The sequence below is a fragment of the Centropristis striata genome, chromosome 13 (genome assembly GCF_030273125.1).
Source record: "Centropristis striata isolate RG_2023a ecotype Rhode Island chromosome 13, C.striata_1.0, whole genome shotgun sequence".
Lineage (NCBI taxonomy): Eukaryota > Metazoa > Chordata > Actinopteri > Perciformes > Serranidae > Centropristis > Centropristis striata.
This window is the reverse complement of record NC_081529.1, coordinates 17,576,937-17,596,282: the sequence shown is the minus strand read 5'-3', so window position 1 is coordinate 17,596,282 and position 19,346 is coordinate 17,576,937. Positions and strand designations below refer to the sequence as shown.

At 45.2% G+C, this 19,346-nt stretch overlaps 1 protein-coding gene across 1 annotated transcript; it reads left to right on the top strand.

Annotated features, from left to right (window-relative positions):
• The first annotated feature begins 2,260 nt into the window (after nucleotides 1-2,260).
• On the top strand, nucleotides 2,261-18,334 carry LOC131983368 (alpha-2,8-sialyltransferase 8F-like). Its single transcript, XM_059348090.1, has 8 exons — nucleotides 2,261-2,361; nucleotides 3,197-3,262; nucleotides 3,380-3,454; nucleotides 3,906-4,050; nucleotides 7,615-7,727; nucleotides 16,346-16,438; nucleotides 16,518-16,984; nucleotides 18,120-18,334. Exons 1-8 carry the CDS (start codon nucleotides 2,261-2,263, stop codon nucleotides 18,332-18,334), a joined length of 1,275 nt encoding a protein of 424 aa, XP_059204073.1.
• The last annotated feature ends 1,012 nt before the right edge of the window (nucleotides 18,335-19,346 follow it).

Below are 19,346 nucleotides of genomic sequence, written 5' to 3'. Positions count from 1 at the left end.
TTTAACCAAAATAGAAACTGGCAAAGCTGTTTTACTAGACATGAATATTTCATTAGATTGTGCGGGTGTCCCAATTATTTTGTACTTATTACAGATCTGGAATAGTACTTTTTAAATATGTAGTGAAAAAACTTCTGAAACAGAGTTTCAACATTCTTACAGAAATCACTCACACAGACATGCTCAAAACAACTTCTGGGGGAAGGGTCAATACAGAAACAGTCTCTTAAACTCTTAGCAGTGGCGTAAGGATTATTCATACCCTTATTTAAGTGGTAAACCAAACAAACAAACAAACAAAAATAAAAAATGTACAAGTACTGCATTAAAATTTGTACTAACAGTAAATTTAAGATGTATCTCCAGCAAAAGGAATTTAAAGTAAGACTTTTAAAAGAAAAATATCCAAATTTTGAGTACAAGCAGGGTAGTGACTGGCCTTGACCAGTGTGTGGATACTTCCAACTACATTTTTATATGTATAAAACATAGTAATGTAGTATTTAAACTTATTATCACCATTATTAACCTACACCACCTGTTACCATCCCCCCCCCCCCCCCCCCCACACACACACACACACACACACACACACACACACACACACTCACAAATGCACATACACACACAGCAAAAACTGTGCATCAATATATCTGGATGTCATTCTTTGTGATTTATAGAATCTTTATCAGTTATGTTTATAATGTGTGTGAGGTTGTCGCTGCAGCTGCTGCCCGTTCGTCACTATGCTGACAAGTTGCCAGTGACAACGCGTTGCCATGGTGATAAGATATACAACGTAAAAGTACTTCAGAAGCGGGCAGCAGCACCGGCAATACCCGGCGCATGTTATTACATGAAGAATATGTTTATTATGATGCAGCTGCTGCATTGCCATGGTGATGAGATAAACAACATAAAAGTACTTCAGAAGCGATCAGCAGCACCAGCGATACCCGGCGCTGTGTATAACATGTGGTCAGATAGGCTTCCCAAAACGTCAGGCTCACCCGCCGGCATTAGTTATGATTATAATTAATAATCAATAATAATTATGTTAATAAATGTGAACTATGCATGGTTGAGAGAACAGTAGCCTATACGAGTGTATGATGATACGTTTTCCCTCTCTTTTATGCTTGATAATAAGTATTTATTAATACAGGACTTTTATTTTGATGGGACTTTTAAGGGCGCTTTCACACCTATCTCGTTTGGTCCGGACTTTCGGACTTTTCAGTTTGATCCGAACCTAAATTCCAGTTGTGAAAGGTGCCGCGGACCACGGTCCGGACCAAAGGACCAAAGTTTGGTCCGACCAAAAGAGAACCTTTTGCAGTGTGAAAACAACTTTTTTTATAGTTCGGACCTTCGTATCAATGACAGGAAGTTATTTTCTTCTTCTGCTCTTGAATTACGGTACTTGCGAATACCAAGCACTCTCACGTATTGCTCATTAAGCTGGTGCTGCTGGTAGCAAAAGACCAGCAAATGTATTTGTTGCGGCTATCTGCCTGGAGGTGCAGCTGCGTGTGTGTGACAGCGGCCGTGCTGCTGCATGCGCGTTGCTCCGCGGCGCGCCTCAGCAGGTGAGCACAATCACTAATCAGCGGCAAGGTAACACAAGACCAAGGACAAACATTTAATTGTGTGCACAACGGAGCTGAGGACAGCAGCAGCTCCAGTTTGTTAATTAATCCAGTCTCGCTGGATTAATTTTGTGTAAGCAAGTTAAGGAAGTAACACTGACGTCAGATGCCGGCCGGCCTAACAACGCAGCGTAACCAAAACAAAATGAGCCGCGGAAGTACACAGGGAGATGACGTGTCCAGTAGAATTGTCTTGTAAAGTCCGTTCTTCTTTTTGCAGTGTGAAACCAAAACCAACCGGACCAAAGGAATTTGCAAAAACCAAATAACGGGCATTATTTTGGGAATTTTGCTTCCTGAAAAGTGACACCTGTAATATCACACCTGTTATTGTTGCGATGTGTGGGTGTGCATTGGGATGTTTTTATCCAATGGATGCTCTAGCTTTGGGACAGTGGTGGAAAGTAGGTTTCCCCTAAAGCTTATCAACAGAGGAGAAGTGCCCATATCTACCCCAGGAATGAGAGAAACACAGAGTCAAACCAGTCAGACAGACAGGGAGAGGATAAAGGGAAGGTTGTATATTGTTAGATACAAGATAAGCACTTCAAGAGTGTGTTCGAACATAAAGTAAAAGAGGCTCGCAGGTGAAATTAGCAGGTGGGAGAGATATGAGGGGACAGCTTTTGAGATCGCTCTACTCTTTGGTCTTCACTTTCTTGTGTCTGGGGAGCCTGCTGACCACTCTCACCTGGCACATGTTCGACAACAAGTAAGTGTGTGACTATTACTCCCAGCCACCTATAGAGCAGTCTGGAAGGTTTTTGTATTTTTTTGTGTTGGAAATGTGTTAGTAGGGGCAAAAGATGAAGAGAGAGTGATGTTAAGAAAGTTATTTTTTACCTTTTTCTGTGCCCGCTGACAGTCTTTCTTCACTTCCGCTCGTCATCTCCTTTGCCAAATTGTTTTATTTATATTTTATCCAGGAGTGTGTGAATACATCTCATAAGCCACCATGTTTATCTTTGCTTCAGTATCATGATAAGTCTCACAATAAGATACTAGCAGCCAAACTTTTATTTGAAAAACATCACTTCAATATGAAACAAACATGCATCTGTTAAAATTTTGTTCTTCTTGAACCACATAGTTGATTAGATAAAAAGAGTTACTGGTTAGATGTTGATATATTTAACATAGCTTTATGTCAGTATTGTGCATGGAAACAAACAATACAGCACAAAGAACATGAATTTCTTCTAAATGAATGTATACAAAATATAGCATGTCCTTTGATGCAAGTCATGTAGGTGCAGGTGTGGTTTTGTTACAGGAGGGGGAGGAGTTGATAGACTCATCCGCTTCTTTTTCAGACTGACAGCCTAGATGTGAGGCATATAAAAGGAAGAATAATATTGTTACACATGCTCCCTCTTGTGGTCCATTGGAGTAAATTGTTTAGGAAAAAAAAGAAGAAGAAAAAACACCTGTTTGTGAACTATGCTAATTTTCTTGTTTTTTTCCTCTCAGTGCCAATGAGATTATCTGGTATATCTGTTATCGGATAGTTCCTCACCTGTCCTGTTTCTCTCTGGCTCCCTCCACAGTGATGACGAACCTTACAGACTGCCTCGTCACAAGAAAAGCCCTTCTGAGCTCTGTAAAGGCTGCAAGTAAGAGCAAACACTCCCTGCTTTTCCTCAACTTGTTCTTTCCTTCATCAGATAAAGTCAAGCAGTATGACAGAGATTATTCACCTGACTGTGTATTTGGATGTGTGTGTGTCACAGGGAGGTCATCGACAAAGTAAAAGAGCGTTACTCTCAAAACTGGAAGAAGCAGGAGGACAGTTACACAAAGTTCAGGTAATTATTTTATTTGGAATGTTGTGAACAGACAACAAAACAAAAAAAATGTCACAATGGTAAATAATTGTCCCAGTATGCACAGAGATGTTGGCTCTCCATGCAGACAGGAATTTGTATTGTCATTGTGATTTAAAAGGAAATCCGTTTGCAGGGTCCGTTTGCTTTCTGATATAATAAAAAAGGGGACAGAAACACATGGTCTAAATATACCACGTTTAAAGGTCATGTTAGTTATGGAAAAACAGAGGGTCTGTCTTCACTTACCTGAGGCAAGTTATGGATTTAAAATTCTTAATTAAAACGAAACTTTTTTCTTGTCTTTTTATTTCTTTATTACTTGAACAAACTGTGAATTCAATTCACTTTTAATGTATCTGGTTATGTGAAGTCAGCATAAACACTTTTAGCTGATTGTATGTTGTTTAACAAAGTCCTTGTGGTTCCTCAGATCTGAGCTGAGCAGCAAGTGTAATGGTTTTGACAAGGCCATCGTTACCCAGGCCAACACTCCAGTGGGATCCAGGATTGTGTACGACGGAGAAAGGAAGAGGATGCTTGAGGTGACCCCGGAGATTTTCAACACCTTTCCAAAGGTCTGTTGTGTCTCATTCATTGATTTTCCCATCATTAACATCTGCCCTTGTTTGGTATCATGATTGACACAGACATTATTTCACTGCTTTGCTTTTCCACTGTTTTGCCACAAGTCAAGCAGGTTTTATATTAATGAATTTAATGAGCCGTACGCTAGCACCGCCAGGAGCATCACAGTCATCACACCATTTGGCACACAAGCAGAGCGCAACAGTTACTGTGTGACCAAAAGAAGCAGGAACTATTGACTTCTTAAATTTATTTGTCAGGAAATGGTGGCAGATTTATGTTAATCTGTAACCAGATGGTAGCACCCCGAACTCACTGAACAAAGGGCAACTAAGGTGGAGCAAATAGCAAATAAGTCCCAAAAAGATGTTGAAACCTTTGAGCTTCTGATAGAACACTTGGACTTTTAAACAGCTTCAGACAGCTTTGTAATGAAAAAAAAGAAGAGTAGGCGGAGGCTTTCTTTTAAAGCCAGTTGTTGTTGTTTTTTGACCAATGACAAAAGCACATTATGAAAACCCAATATGTGAAGTAATAAAATTAATAAATGTGGGGAATTTTATATAAAAAAACAATAAATAATACAAAATTATAGTAAAAGGAGTTAATAATTAAAATGAGTAATTTTCTTTCTTCCTCCTATGTGGAACTGGTAGACGAAAACTTTCAGAAAAGACTCCCTAACTTGACTTTGACCTCAGCTATGTACATACATACTCTATAAAACAATAAAAGACATACATATAATGGAACGTACAGCATAGAAATTATGTGTTAATAAAATGGTTATAAGTTTACAGCCATGCTGGTTATCCTGTGAAGTAACAGTTAGTGAAGTGAAGATGACCAGGAACTAGGACTGTCATGACTAACAGTAATAGGGAGGGGAAAGGATGCAGTCAGTGAAAGTCAACTAAGAAGATTCAGGATTAGGGATGGGAAAAATTAATCGATGATCGATTAATGGTTGTTAAGAATGTGGTTGATCACGTGGGATTTTTAATCGATTTGTGTATTTGTTCATTTGATCTATGACTGCGTATCAGTACTCACTGAGCTGAAACACGGCCAATCGTTCAGTTCTGCGGCCATATGTGAAATAGCCAATGAGCAGAGAATTAAGTTGGATAAAGCTAGTTTGCAAACTGAAAGTTGGCATAACAATTGACCATTTGCAAAACTCCTCCCCCGAACGCTCCTCATCCAATCATACCCAAGCAACCGTTACTAAGAGAAGGTCCGTCAAGCTTTGAGCTCTGAGCAGCAAGGTGAAACAGTGAGCATACAGGATTTGTAAATCTGACACCAGATACCCTAAGAGTTTGGTAGAAGGAGTCGTTTCTTCCCCTTTTCCAAAATTTAAGAAACAAGAGTGTTGCTGACTGTGGATTAAACCGTGTGGGAGACCCCTCTCCCAATTTAATATCTCCAAGATCAAAAGACACAAACACTGCTCCAAGTTAAGCTGCTAGCTAACAAAGATGAGCTAACTAATGATTGTTTAGCTGTTAAATGAGATAACTCAAACCGTAAAGCCTTTTGACCATGTACGTTAGCCTCGGGTTTTCCCGAGTCGGCAAAAGGACGCTAACGCCAGTGAATTAGCCTAGTGATATCGTTTTCATGGATCGGTCACTTCCATCTCCTCGCTGTAAAACAATGGGGGCTGTTGATTTTTTCGGGGGAAATTGGACACAGAAAGTCTGGTTCCGTAGCCTATTTATTCAGTCCTTCACAATAAGTCACAGCACAGTAAAAACACAGATGTAGCCTATAGCACATGCTACATCAGTCTGTGCTATGAATGATTTACCATCTTGGCACCAGTGATATCTTAATTTCCATGTTTTCTAGAGTGTAGCCTCCAGATGACGTGTTTGTAACTATTGTTGAATAACAATGATAGAGTATTTGTGAATTGTGCTTAGGGCTGGGTACCGAATTCGGTACTTTTACAGGTACCGACCGAATTCCGTCGGTACTACCGAGTACCGATTCATGTAAAATCAAACGGTACCATGTTTCGGTACCTTAACGGCGTTAACTTTAAACTGATCATTGATTTCAACCTGTTTTCATTTAACGTCTTTGATTAACAAGCGTGCTGACGATCGCACTATTTTTTTTTTTTTTTAATTTACCTCCTCGTCTGGTCCTGTCTGCTCACCGCGGCCACTAGCCACTAGCTGCTGCCCTCTTCCAACCCGGCGCAGAGACGAACAGCCGGCTCTAGGCCTGCTAGCCGCCAGCTGCTATCTCTCCAATGTCTCTACCCGGGCTTGGCCTTCGTCTGCCTCCAGATTGGACCTTCCTTACTCCGTTTGCTCTCTCCATTCTTCTGTAGACCAGTCATTAACAGCTAGCAGCTAGCTGCTGCATCTCTGGTCCTCTGCTAATACTCCGCTCTTCAACTCAGGAATATTACCTGCCAATTTGCTCCAAACTGCCTCGCTGAAATTAAATCCCTCAGACTCCTGCGTCATCCTCGATATGTGCACAGAGCAGCCCGACTCAATTTTGTTTACTCCAACCATGCTATGCCCACAATACTGTCTGACCGGTGCTGCGCCGCACAGCTAAGACGTCATCACAACAAATCACACGTGCACTTGCAACTTTTTTTTTTTTCCTCCTCCGTGCACTTGCAACCTGAGAGCGCTCCTCTGCATTCTTTGATAACACTGCAACCTTCATGTTACAAAATGCACGTTCGCTCAACAATAAAGCACTGCTCATCCTGGATTTTATATTGTTTTGATATATTTTTTAAAGTTTATATTTTGAGAAATAAATATGTTGAATTGAAAAAATTAGATTTTATTATTAAACAAATTAACATTTATTACCACATAAACAAACGCAAAAGTACCGAAAATTGGTACCGTTGAGTACCGGTACCGATTCCCAGGTACCGGGTATCGGTACCGTATCGGTTCAAATGTGAAAGGTACCCATCCCTAATTGTGCTGCAAAACTATCAACCTCTGTAGCACCAGTGCTATGAGCAAAATAAGTTAATGTACAGCCCTGTAATATATAGCATATATCAATGTTGAACATAACATCCCAAAGGGGCCATTATGAACCTATTTTATTTCAATTTTTGTAGCATTTTGTGAATGGGCAGCCTACTTCTTGAATGTATTACTCCAAAAACACTCGCTAAAACAGCGCCGGCTGCTAACGGTCCTGGAAGCTTGATGGGCATAGCAACAGTGACTAAAGGCTTTTGCAAGGTCAATTATGAAACACACAGAAATACAAGAGTATTCATTAGAGCAAACCTTGCTAGCATGAAGTAGTGAGTTTAATTTAATCCAAAACTTACTTAAACACAAAACACATTTAAATATGTTATATGTATATATATGTTTTTATTTTGCCCATGTAAGTATGTTTTTATACATACTGAAGTATGTATAAAAACAGCGATTAATCGTTATAGATGCTCGAGTTGGCAGGTGTCTTCCAAATGCCCATCCCTATTCAGGATACAGGATGCCGATGCACAAATACTATTGAATCATTTTCATTTTGTCTGGCTTTGATTCAAGAGGCATCCGTTTCAATATAGAACATGGGACACATGTGCTGTTGTTGGGAACGGAGGGATCCTGACCGACAGCGACTGTGGAAAGATGATCGATTCAGCTCAGTTTGTTATCAGGTGAGAAAGTTGTCCAATGTAGTGGCTTGAAAGGCTGACAACAATCGTAATAAATATAATTAAATTAATGTCTGCTGAAATTCCATATATGTCACCATCCATTCCTCTGCTGCTCTGCCAGTAATTTTCCACTCTCCTCCCCTCTGCTCACTCTCCCTGCTGGCCACGCCCTTCTCATCAGCCAACTCTGTTCACCTGCGCACTCAGGGGCTCCTCATCAGCATGCAGCCACTATTTAAGCTACACCAGCCCAGCACTACAGCGCCAGATTGTCTTTGTAGTATGCAGAACTTTCCAGCGCTTTTCCTCGGCTTGATTTCCCGGTTCCGACCCTGCTTGTTCCTGACCCAGAATCTTCGTCTCTGCCCTGGATATCTAACTGCCTTCCGTCCCCGACTCCGAACCCTGCCTGTGAGTTCCTGGTGTTATTTTGTCTGCTTCTGTTGCCACTCCGGCTTCTCCGTGGAGGATTAATCTTCGGCCAGCTTTTGCTTTGGACTTCTGGACTGCAGCTCTGTCTATAGACTTGTCAAGAAATACTGTGTTCCTGCCTGCTGCCTAGTGCAGTCATCTGTTGTTCACTGTTGCAGTAAAATAAAGAACATAAAAATCACAGTAGGACTGTACTGCGTTTGGGTCTTCCTGATTTGTGACAGTACAATCTGGCCAAGAATGGACCCAGCACACAATCCTACCCCTTTGAGCCGTCTCGAGAGGATTGAGGGCGTCCTCCAGCAGCACGAGGCCATGATGGCTGCTGCCACAATGGAAGCCAGGCAGGCTGCAGAGGTTAATGCACAGGCGCTAACGGCATTAACCGCACAGATGCAGCAGCTAACTGCGCTGCTTACAAATCCTCCTGCTCAGGCACCAGCAGCAGCTCCACCACCAGCACGGTCTACTCTACCACTCCCTGATGTTTCTCCTGAGCCCCGGGTGGGGACCCCTGAGCGCTACGACGGCGACCCTGAAACCTGCAGCCCCTTCCTGACAAACTGTTCCTTGCTGTTCTCCCTCCAGCCTCGCACTTTTGCCTCTGAACAGGCAAAAGTTGCATTCACCATCAACCACCTCACCGGTAGAGCTCGCCTGTGGGGAACCGCGGAGTGGGAGAGTCAGTCTCCAGCCTGCTCCTCTTTTCAGTTGTTTGCTGAGGAGCTGCGCAAGGTTTTCGGCCTGGCGGCCGCCAGGTCTGAATCTGCACAGGGACTCATGGGCATGCGGCAGGGAGATCGCACGGTGGCGGATTATTCCATTGATTTCCGCACCAAGGCCCGCCAAAGCAGGTGGAACACCGAGGCTCTGGTAGATGCTTTTCTCCATGGACTGGCGGACTATGTTAAGGATGGACTGGTCTCCCACACAGTTCCGCTGTCGTTGGACGGGGTCATCGAGTTGGCTCTCCAGATTGATCTGCGTTTCCAGGCACGTCGTCGGGAGAGACGCCAGGGGCCCCCTCCACGCCAGTCGATTTTCCAGACCACAGGGGGGGTCAGTCACTCCACTGAGGGGCCACCAGTGGAGTCTGAGCCAATGCAGCTGGGCCGTGCTTCCCTCACGCCAGAGGAACGCGAACGACGCAGGCAGAGAAACCTCTGTATGTACTGTGGCAAGGCTGGACATTACAGACTGACCTGCCCAGCAAAAGACCAGGCTCGCCCGTAAACGAGGAGGTACGGGTGAGCCCTATGACAACGCAGTCTCCTCTAAGGCCACGACTTCAGGCCCGCCTGCTCCTTTCCGATGGTCCTCGCACCCTGGCCATTTTAATAGACTCTGGGGCAGACGCCTGCATCATGGACGAGGGGCTGGTACAGCAGTTGGGGCTCGAGTGGGTTCCATTGTGTGACCCAGTTTCGGCGCAAGCTCTCGATGGACACGTCCTGGGAACTGTCACACACCAGACCACCCAGGTACCCATGCTGCTGTCAGGGAACCATTATGAGTTGGCCCAGTTTCACATCCTGAATTCCCCCGGTCAGCCTCTCATTCTGGGATATCCCTGGCTACGTCAGCACAACCCCAACATTGACTGGGAACAGGGGGTCATCCGTGAGTGGGGAACCACTTGTCACCGCACCTGCCTGAAACAAGCCTCGTCTCCACCCCAGTCATCCCCTTCCAGTCCACCACCTGACATCTCCAGGGTGCCTCCAGAGTACCACAGCCTCCGCCTGGTGTTCAGCAAATCTAAAGCTTTGTCTCTACCTCCTCATCGGCCCTACGACTGCTCCATCGACCTCCAGCCTGGCACATCTCCACCCAAGGGTCGCCTGTACTCACTGTCTGCTCCCGAGAGGAAAGCGATGGAGGTCTACATCAACGACTCCCTGGCAGCAGGCATCATCCGTCCATCTTCCTCTCCCGCGGGAGCTGGTTTCTTCTTTGTGGAGAAGAAGGATAAGACTTTAAGGCCCTGCATTGATTACCATGGTCTTAATGATATCACCATCAAGAACCTCTACCCGCTGCCACTCATCTCATCTGCCTTCGAGTTGCTCCAGGGGGCCACCATCTTCACCAAACTCGACCTTCGCAACGCCTATCACCTGGTCCGCGTCAGGGAGGGAGACGAATGGAAGACTGCGTTCAACACCCCTTCGGGGCATTACGAATACCTCGTAATGCCCTTCGGCCTCACCAACGCCCCTGCCATCTTCCAAGCTCTGGTCAATGATGTCCTTCGGGATATGCTCAACCAGTTTGTGTTCGTCTACCTAGACGACATCTTGATTTTTTCCAAGTCTCAAGAAGAGCACATCAACCACGTTCAGTCTGTGCTCCAACGTCTCCTCGAGAACTCCCTGTTTGTCAAGGCGGAGAAGTGTGAGTTTCACGCATCCACAGTCTCGTTCCTGGGGTACATTGTGGCCAAGGGCAGTCTCCAGATGGACCCGGCGAAGGTCTCGGCAGTCACCTCCTGGCCCGTTCCTGACTCCCGTAAACAGCTCCAACGCTTCCTGGGTTTTGCCAACTTCTACCGCCGCTTCATCCGAAACTACAGCTCTGTGGCCGCTCCCCTCACGGCTCTCACCAGCTCCAAGGTGCCGTTCTGCTGGAACCCAGCGGCCGAGGCCGCCTTCAGGACCCTCAAACTCAGGTTCACCACAGCGCCCATTCTCCAGCTGCCGGATTCCGACCGCCAGTTCGTGGTGGAGGTGGACGCTTCCGACGTGGGGGTGGGGGCGGTGCTCTCACAACGGTCTGCCTCCGACCAGAAGGTACATCCGTGTGCCTTCTTCTCTCGGCGTCTGTCCACAGCCGAAATAAACTATGACATTGGCAACAGAGAATTGCTGGCGGTAAAGTTGGCTTTGGAAGAATGGAGACATTGGTTGGAGGGCGCGAAGGTACCGTTTATAGTCTGGACTGATCACAAGAATTTGGAATATATACGCACAGCCAAAAGACTGAACTCTCGCCAAGCCCGCTGGTCCCTGTTTTTCACCCGGTTCTGCTTCACCCTTTCCTATCGACCGGGGTCCCGCAACACTAAGCCGGACGCCCTGTCTCGCCTGTTCCTGAAGGAAGGGGATTTGGGGAAGGAGCCAGCCAACATTCTTCCACCCCCCTGTGTGGTGGCTACTCTTACCTGGGACATGGAAGAGAGGGTAAGAGCAGCTACAGGGGGGCAGGCTGGTCCTAGTGCCTGCCCTCCCAACCGCCTCTTCGTTCCTGAGGCCCTGAGGTCGGAGGTCCTGCAGTGGGCCCACTCCAGCAAGCTCACCTGCCATCCCGGATCCCAGCGCACTCGAGACTTCCTCTCCCAGCGGTTCTGGTGGCCCACGCTGGCTAGAGATACTAGTGACTTTATTAAGGCCTGTCTCACCTGCAATCAGCACAAGGCCTCACATCAGGCACCTGCAGGGCTCCTTCGGCCCCTCCCGGTTCCACATCGTCCCTGGTCCCACATCTCATTGGACTTTGTCACCGGTCTTCCTCCTTCCCAGGGCCACACAGTCATCCTAACTGTAGTGGACCGTTTCAGTAAGATGGCACATTTCGTACCCCTGCCTAAGTTACCGTCGGCCAAAGAGACTGCCCAGTTGGTGCTGCTACAGGTTTTCCGCCTGCATGGCCTCCCAGCTGACGTGGTGTCCGACCGGGGTCCCCAGTTTACCTCGGTCTTCTGGAGGGAGTTCTGCAGCCTGGTGGGGGCCACAGCCAGTCTCTCCTCTGGGTTCCACCCACAGACCAATGGACAGAGTGAACGGATGAACCAGGAGATGGAAACGGCGCTGCGCTGCCTGGTTTCACGGAATCCATCTTCCTGGTCCCAGCAACTTCTGTGGGTGGAGTACGCCCACAATTCACTAACCAGCTCTGCTACCGGCCTTTCCCCATTCCAGTGTGCGTATGGGTACCAGCCCCCTCTCTTTCCGGCCCTGGAAAGGGAGGTTTCCTGCCCCTCGGTTCAAGCCTTCATCCGTCGCTGTCGCAGGACCTGGGTCCAGGCACGGTCCTCCCTTCTGCGTTCGGGGAGGCGTCACGCTGCGGCAGCCAACAGACGGCGGTCCACGGCCCCGGACTACAAGGTTGGTCAAAGGGTTTGGCTCTCCACCCGGGACCTGCCTCTGCGGGTGGAGTCAAAGAAGCTGGCTCCCCGATTTGTTGGACCGTTCCCGATCCAGCAAATAATTAATCCAGCTGCAGTGAGACTCCAACTCCCACGCTCCATGCGGATCCACCCGACCTTCCACGTCTCAAGGATCAAGCCAGTCCATGAGAGTCCGTTGGCTCCGGCAGTGCCTCGTCCTCCCCCTCCCCGTCTCATTGATGGAGATCCAGCGTTTACAGTCCGACGCCTGGTTCGGTCCCGGCGCCGTGGGAGAGGTCTCCAGTACCTGGTGGACTGGGAGGGCTATGGTCCGGAGGAGAGGTCGTGGGTTCCGGCGCGGCACATTCTTGACCCAGACCTCATCACTGACTTCCACCAACAACATCCTGATCAACCGTCCAGGACCAGACTACCTCCTGGTGACACTCGTCAGACTCCCTCCACCCACCTAGCTGAGGAGGACATGTAACTCTCTGAGGGGTTTTACCCTCCTCCAGACCCCCTCCACCCACCCAACTCTGTTTGGATTTTTTTTTTGGGACGTCAGGAGCCGTCCCTTAAGGGGGGGGTTCTGTCACCATCCATTCCTCTGCTGCTCTGCCAGTAATTTTCCACTCTCCTCCCCTCTGCTCACTCTCCCTGCTGGCCACGCCCTTCTCATCAGCCAACTCTGTTCACCTGTGCACTCAGGGGCTCCTCATCAGCATGCAGCCACTATTTAAGCTACACCAGCCCAGCACTACAGCGCCAGATTGTCTTTGTAGTATGCAGAACTTTCCAGCGCTTTTCCTCGGCTTGATTTCCCGGTTCCGACCCTGCTTGTTCCTGACCCAGAATCTTCGTCTCTGCCCTGGATATCTAACTGCCTTCCGTCCCCGACTCCGAACCCTGCCTGTGAGTTCCTGGTGTTATTTTGTCTGCTTCTGTTGCCACTCCGGCTTCTCCGTGGAGGATTACTCTTCGGCCAGCTTTTGCTTTGGACTTCTGGACTGCAGCTCTGTCTATAGACTTGTCAAGAAATACTGTGTTCCTGCCTGCTGCCTAGTGCAGTCATCTGTTGTTCACTGTTGCAGTAAAATGAAGAACATAAAAATCACAGTAGGACTGTACTGCGTTTGGGTCTTCCTGATTTGTGACAATATAGTGGGGCGGATTAGCTCAATATTTTACAACAATCGTTCACTTTGTGATAAAAGCATGAAATTTGGTAGATGTGTTGGTGAATATGTTTCAAACAAATCTGGATATTGGGCCACCTCAAAAGCGCCCCCTAGTGGCCGTGGCAGGCATTTGTTATACGAATAAATCAATTATGAATAAAAACTGCCCTTTTAATAATACCAACTGGTCATGAATTGTATATTGTTGGAAAGCCTGATTAGTCACCTTTACAACGAGGTACAGCTTGTAAGGATCGTGCATTCATGGAATGAGCAACGGGGCTAGACGTGAGGGTAGCACCCCCCAAAAATGTGCATCCCCTGTGGGGCGGATTAGCTCAATAAATCACAAGAATTGTTTATTTTGTGATAGAAGCACACAATTTGGTGGATGTGTTGGTGGATATGTTTCAAACAAATCTGTATATTAGGCCAACGCAAATTCGCCCCCTAGTGGCCATAGCAGTCATTTTCTCTAGCAAATGAGCTAGCTATCATTTGCTTCCTGGGACAAGCAGTGCAGTGGACTGTCCATCAAGGTATGTCTAAATATTTTATTTCACCTGTTATAATTATGAATAAAATATGCTATGAACATCATAAAGGCTAAAGAGAAAAATAATCATCATGGGCCTTGGCGGAAAAGTAAATTAGCAAGATAGCAAAAATAGGTACTTAAGCTAGCTAGTTAGCTTGGAACATGTATCAGTGGCTGTTGGGTGTGAAAGCTTAATAAGACACTGTTAAATTATGTCCTGTGGAATGTGGACATCTCTCTCTGCACACACACACACACGAACACATACACTATATGTCATATGTCTCCTTTGCCCATGTGGTTCTTTTTAAAAAAAATGTATTTTATAACTCCATCACAGTTAGGCGGTTTAGGACCAACTTTTGGTAGGAGTCACTTCATCAAGATTGCGGATCGGAGATGGCAGCCATATAAGCCATAAGCCATAAGTCTATGAGAACCAATATATCTTTCAAGCCACTTAGAAGGTCAATCTTGGTGTCAAAATATACATTTTCTGGGTCAAAGAATCATTTAAAGCTATTGTGAATATCACTAGATGAGTCACTGTAAATAATTTGTTGATCAAGATCTGACATGAGATGAAAGTGTACCCTTGATTTTTTTGAGCAGTGTACATGGCAGCTAATCCACACTCTCCCGTGAGCATTGATTCCAAACATTTTCAACTCAGGATTCCCTGCTGCAGCACTTGAAGCGAGTTGCCCAGTCTGAGTGAAAAAGAACATATCTATTTGATCAAATAATCATCTAGTGATATTCTCAATAGCTTTAAATGATTCCTGGACCCAGAAAATGTATATTTTGACACCAAGATTAACCTTCTAAGTGCCTTGGAAGATATAGCATTTCTCATAGACTTTATATGGCTGCCATCACCGCAATCTTGATGAAGTGGCTCCTACTAAAAATTGAAACCCATAATGATAGAGAGTATGTGGAAAAAATGTGGTGCTTTTGTCCGGCGTGTCCCCTTTATTTGGCTAAGCCGCCTGACTAAGTCACACACCTCAGTACAAGGATTTTGCCAGAAAGAGTAAACTGCTACAAGTAACCCTAGTAGAATTTTTAAAATGTATGATTTTTTTCTCTGTCTAAATGTGTTTTATTTTTATTGTTGCAGGTCATACAATATTGAATTTTTTTTTTCTTTTTAAGGAGCAACAGAAGAATACAAGCCAAAGAGGAGGCCGTAGCCTGTGAATGGGAATATCAAGACCTAATAAAATGTTATACACAGTTAATGTTCTTTTCTATTAGACTGTAATAAAGCTTTTGTCACTTTAACATGTCTCTAAATTATATTTGTGGTGCTGAAAACATGAAACAGCAGCTGTAGGGTAGGCAAAGCATTCCACGCCAGTAACCACCGGCGGCCAATTTTACAAATGGCCGCCACAGCCATCAGACTTTTTTTTTGCGATGGCCCAATATCCAGATTCATTAAACATGTATTCAGCAATGAGTGTACCAAATTTGATGCTTTTATCACAAAATGAACTATTGTTCAGCTAATCCGCCCCACTATTAGCCTTTATGATGTTCATAGCATATTTTATTCATGATTATAACAGGTGAAATAAAATATTTAGACATACCTTGATGGACAGTCCATTGCACTGATTGTCCCAGGAAGCAAATGCTAGCTAGCTCATTTGCTAGCTAGCTCGATGGCTAGCCCGATTGTGGTGGGGCAGGAAAAATAACTGAAAGAGTGTCTAACTGGATTTTTGTTAATTTAATATGTGTATTTACATTTTTTTATTTACGTTTGTATATTTAGTTTACATTTTTTAAATATTTTAAGAAATAATTTAAATATTTTTAGTAATTTTAACGAAGAAAATGACTGCTATGGCCACTTGGGGGCGAATTTGCGATGGCCTAATATACAGATTTGTTTGAAACATATCCACCAACACATCCACCAAATTGTGTGCTTCTATCACAAAATAAACAATTCTTGTGATTTATTGAGCTAATCCGCCCCACAGGGGATGCACATTTTTGGGGGGTGCTACCCACACGTTTAGCCCCGTTGCTCATTCCATGAATGCACGATCCTTACAAGCTGTACCTCGTTGTAAAGGTGACTAAACAGGCTTTCCAACAATATACAATTCATCACCAGTTGGTATTATTAAAAGGGCAGTTTTTATTCATAATTGATTTATTCGTATAACAAATGCCTGCCACGGCCACTAGGGGGCGCTTTTGAGGTGGCCCAATATCCAGATTTGTTTGAAACATATTCACCAACACATCTACCAAATTTCATGCTTTTATCACAAAGTGAACGATTGTTCAGCTAATCCGCCCCACTAATATAACATTCTCTTTATCTTCTTTTCTTCTTGTTCAGGTGCAACCTTCCTCCTTTGGAAGAAGACTATGAGAAAGATGTGGGCACCAAGACTGACCTTGTGACAGCAAACCCAAGCATCCTGACACAGAAGTGAGTGAGAACACGAATCTCACTGCACCTTAAAATTATCTTTAAGTTTTGTTGCTTCACATCTGCAGTTTATTTTCAGGTACGGGGCTCTAACAGGGCGTCGCCGCCTGTTTGTGGAGAGCCTGAGAATCTATGGCGACTCCCTGCTTCTCCTTCCCGCCTTCTCATATGGCCATGTCACTTCTGTGTGCCAGCCGGTCCTCTACAGTATAGAGGACTTGAAAAGCCCCATCCGACCTGTTTTCTTAAACCCTGACTACCTCCATAAACTGGCAATCTTCTGGCGCTCCCAAGGTGTAAAAGCATTGCGGCTCAGCACGGGCATAATGATAACTAGCCTGGCACTGGAACTCTGTGCTAACGTGCATCTGTACGGTTTCTGGCCCTTCAGTAATCACCCACAAGGACTTTATGCCCTGACTAACCACTACTACGATGATGTACAAGCTAAGGCAGGAGTCCATGTCATGTCGGCTGAGTTTGACCTCTTGCTGCAGCTGCACAGTCAGGGGGTGCTCAGGCTTCACCTGGAAGATTGTCGGCCAGGTAAAATGTAGTTCCAGGAACTAATGAAAGCTGACATGACAGAAGAAATGTGGCCAATTTTAAAATTCTAAAAATAAAAAGGTGAGAGGGTGTTGTCTCCAGGAATTTAACTGGTTTAGAGCGGCAAGGTGTAGGGTTGGTGTTCCCGTTAAAGACCATGGATACAGATGTCCTGATTAAGGTTGATTTATTTGGCTGTGGTCTGTAATAACAATACAAAGTAACATTCATTACACCATACATGATACACAAACATTATAAGATATGTAAGGTCACAAAGGACTGTATTCAGTCAGTACCATAGTAGTACCAAGTATCATATGGATCATATAACCAATCACCTTACACGAGGCACACCGACAGTATGACTTAGCTTATTAGCTTTAGCAACACACTAGCATAAGATAACTTATGTAGAGCTAAACAATCCACATTAACACAATAATAACATCCAACTTAGACAGTGTAATGTCATTAGACTCACCTTCTGGCCTTTACACACAGCAATAAACCAGGGAGGTACAGGTAAACATTTGGAAATTAGCAAATTAAATTACATCTATCTGTCCGTCGCTGCATCTAACTAACATGTCACAGCACGGCAATTGACACAACAGGTATGGTGCATTCAATGGCGTAGGAACAATGTCATGTGGTGTGTCGAGACCATGGGACATATGAAAACTTAATGGAAGTACAATAAACAAGTTAAAAACACATTGGGCCTCATTTAACAAACGAGCATACAACATAAAGTGAGTGTATGAGCCATATTCGATTTTATTTGCCTTATGCACCGGGTCCTGCTATCAGTGAGATGAGATGACAGGTGCATTAAAGGTTTTTAGACATCGGACTGTCAGTACATCATTACAGTCTTTCCAGAACCTGGTTTTAATGTTTTAACGTTTTATTGCAAAGATTGTTTTAACATTTGTTTTTAATGTTTTGATGCAGGATTCGTTTTAACATTTGATTCTGATGTTTTAATGCTTCAATGCAAAGATCGTTTTAACATTTAACTCTGACTGGAAAAGGATTTTAATCAGCCAAGTAGCGATGCAACACAAGTGGCTTCATGGGTCCACTCACCGCGTCACCCGGCTGTGGCAGCTGTGCCTGTCTGGCTGACAAGATCGCCGAGCTGGAAGGTACGCTACGCTATATAAAATCCGGGAAACAGAGGAGCTGATGGACACAGTCACTCTCCCGGCGGTGCTGACCTGCTCCACCAGCGATCTAGTCCCCGCTGCAGGCCGCAACGGCCCCGCCAAACTGGCCTCGGAATCGTCCTCACCTCTGGAGGCGGACATCGCTGCTGGCCAGACCACAAAACCTCCACCTGCATGACTGCTCCCCCCTCTTCCACCACAGGTCATCACCCCCACCACTGCTGTCCACCTTCATCCATCCCAGTCATAACCTCTAATAGACATAACACCATTCCCAGTCCCAGTGAGAGGTTGACCTGCCTCCTGCAGGTCCCCATCACCACACCTGGCGAGCGCATGTTCAGCGCGAACATTAATCTGGCCGTGCTGAACGTGCGCTCTCCCTCTAACAAAACCTTCATCATAAATGACTTAATTACAGATCACAACCTGGACATCTTTCTACTGACAGAGACATGGCTTGGCACCGATGCACCAGCTATTCTCACTGAGGCCTGCCCACCTAATTTTAATTTTTTATTTTCCACAAGGGGGGTTAGGAGGGGAGGCGGTACTGCGTCACTTTTAAAAGAAACACTGAAACTCAAAAGAGGTTTCTTTTAACAGTTACACATCATTTGAATATCACAGCTTTGTTTTTAGCAGCCCTCCAATTATCGGCATCACAGTTTACAGACCACTAATATACTTCCTCTTTCATCAGTGAATTATCAGAATTTTTATCAGTCATACACACCACTTACAATAGGGTTTTAATAGCTGGTGATTTTAATCTACATGTTGATAACATCTCAGACACAATGTCCTGAAAATTTTTAAACCTTTTATGCTGCCTAGATTTTAAACAGCACGTTGCGCAGCCATCTTACAACAGAGGACATAACCTACGGCCTATCCGCTGGTGTGTCCTCTGTTGTGGACCTGGCTGTGTCTGACCACTACTGTGGGTATTTTAACATTGTCAGTTTTAACCCTCAGGAGGCCCCGGTGAGAACAGTGAGGAAACGTTACCTGACTTCTGAAGTGGTTGCAAATTTTATCGAGATTTTACAGAGCACCCCTGCTGAGGTTTTACCTGCACCCTGTGATTTTATTGTTGACAATTTTAGCTCCAGACTGAAGTCAACACTGGACTCAGTGGCTCCACTTTTAACTAAAACGGTAAAAACAAAACCCGTACCACCGTGGAG

Bases quoted from the DNA above. Each gene is read 5' to 3' on its own strand.
- LOC131983368 (XM_059348090.1), top strand. From the start codon at position 2,261: ATGAGGGGACAGCTTTTGAGATCGCTCTACTCTTTGGTCTTCACTTTC. The intron at 4,051-7,614 runs GTCTGTTGTGTC...CTTTGATTCAAG, and splicing joins TTTTCAACACCTTTCCAAAG to AGGCATCCGTTTCAATATAG. The intron at 16,985-18,119 runs GTAAAATGTAGT...CTGGCTGACAAG, and splicing joins CCTGGAAGATTGTCGGCCAG to ATCGCCGAGCTGGAAGGTAC.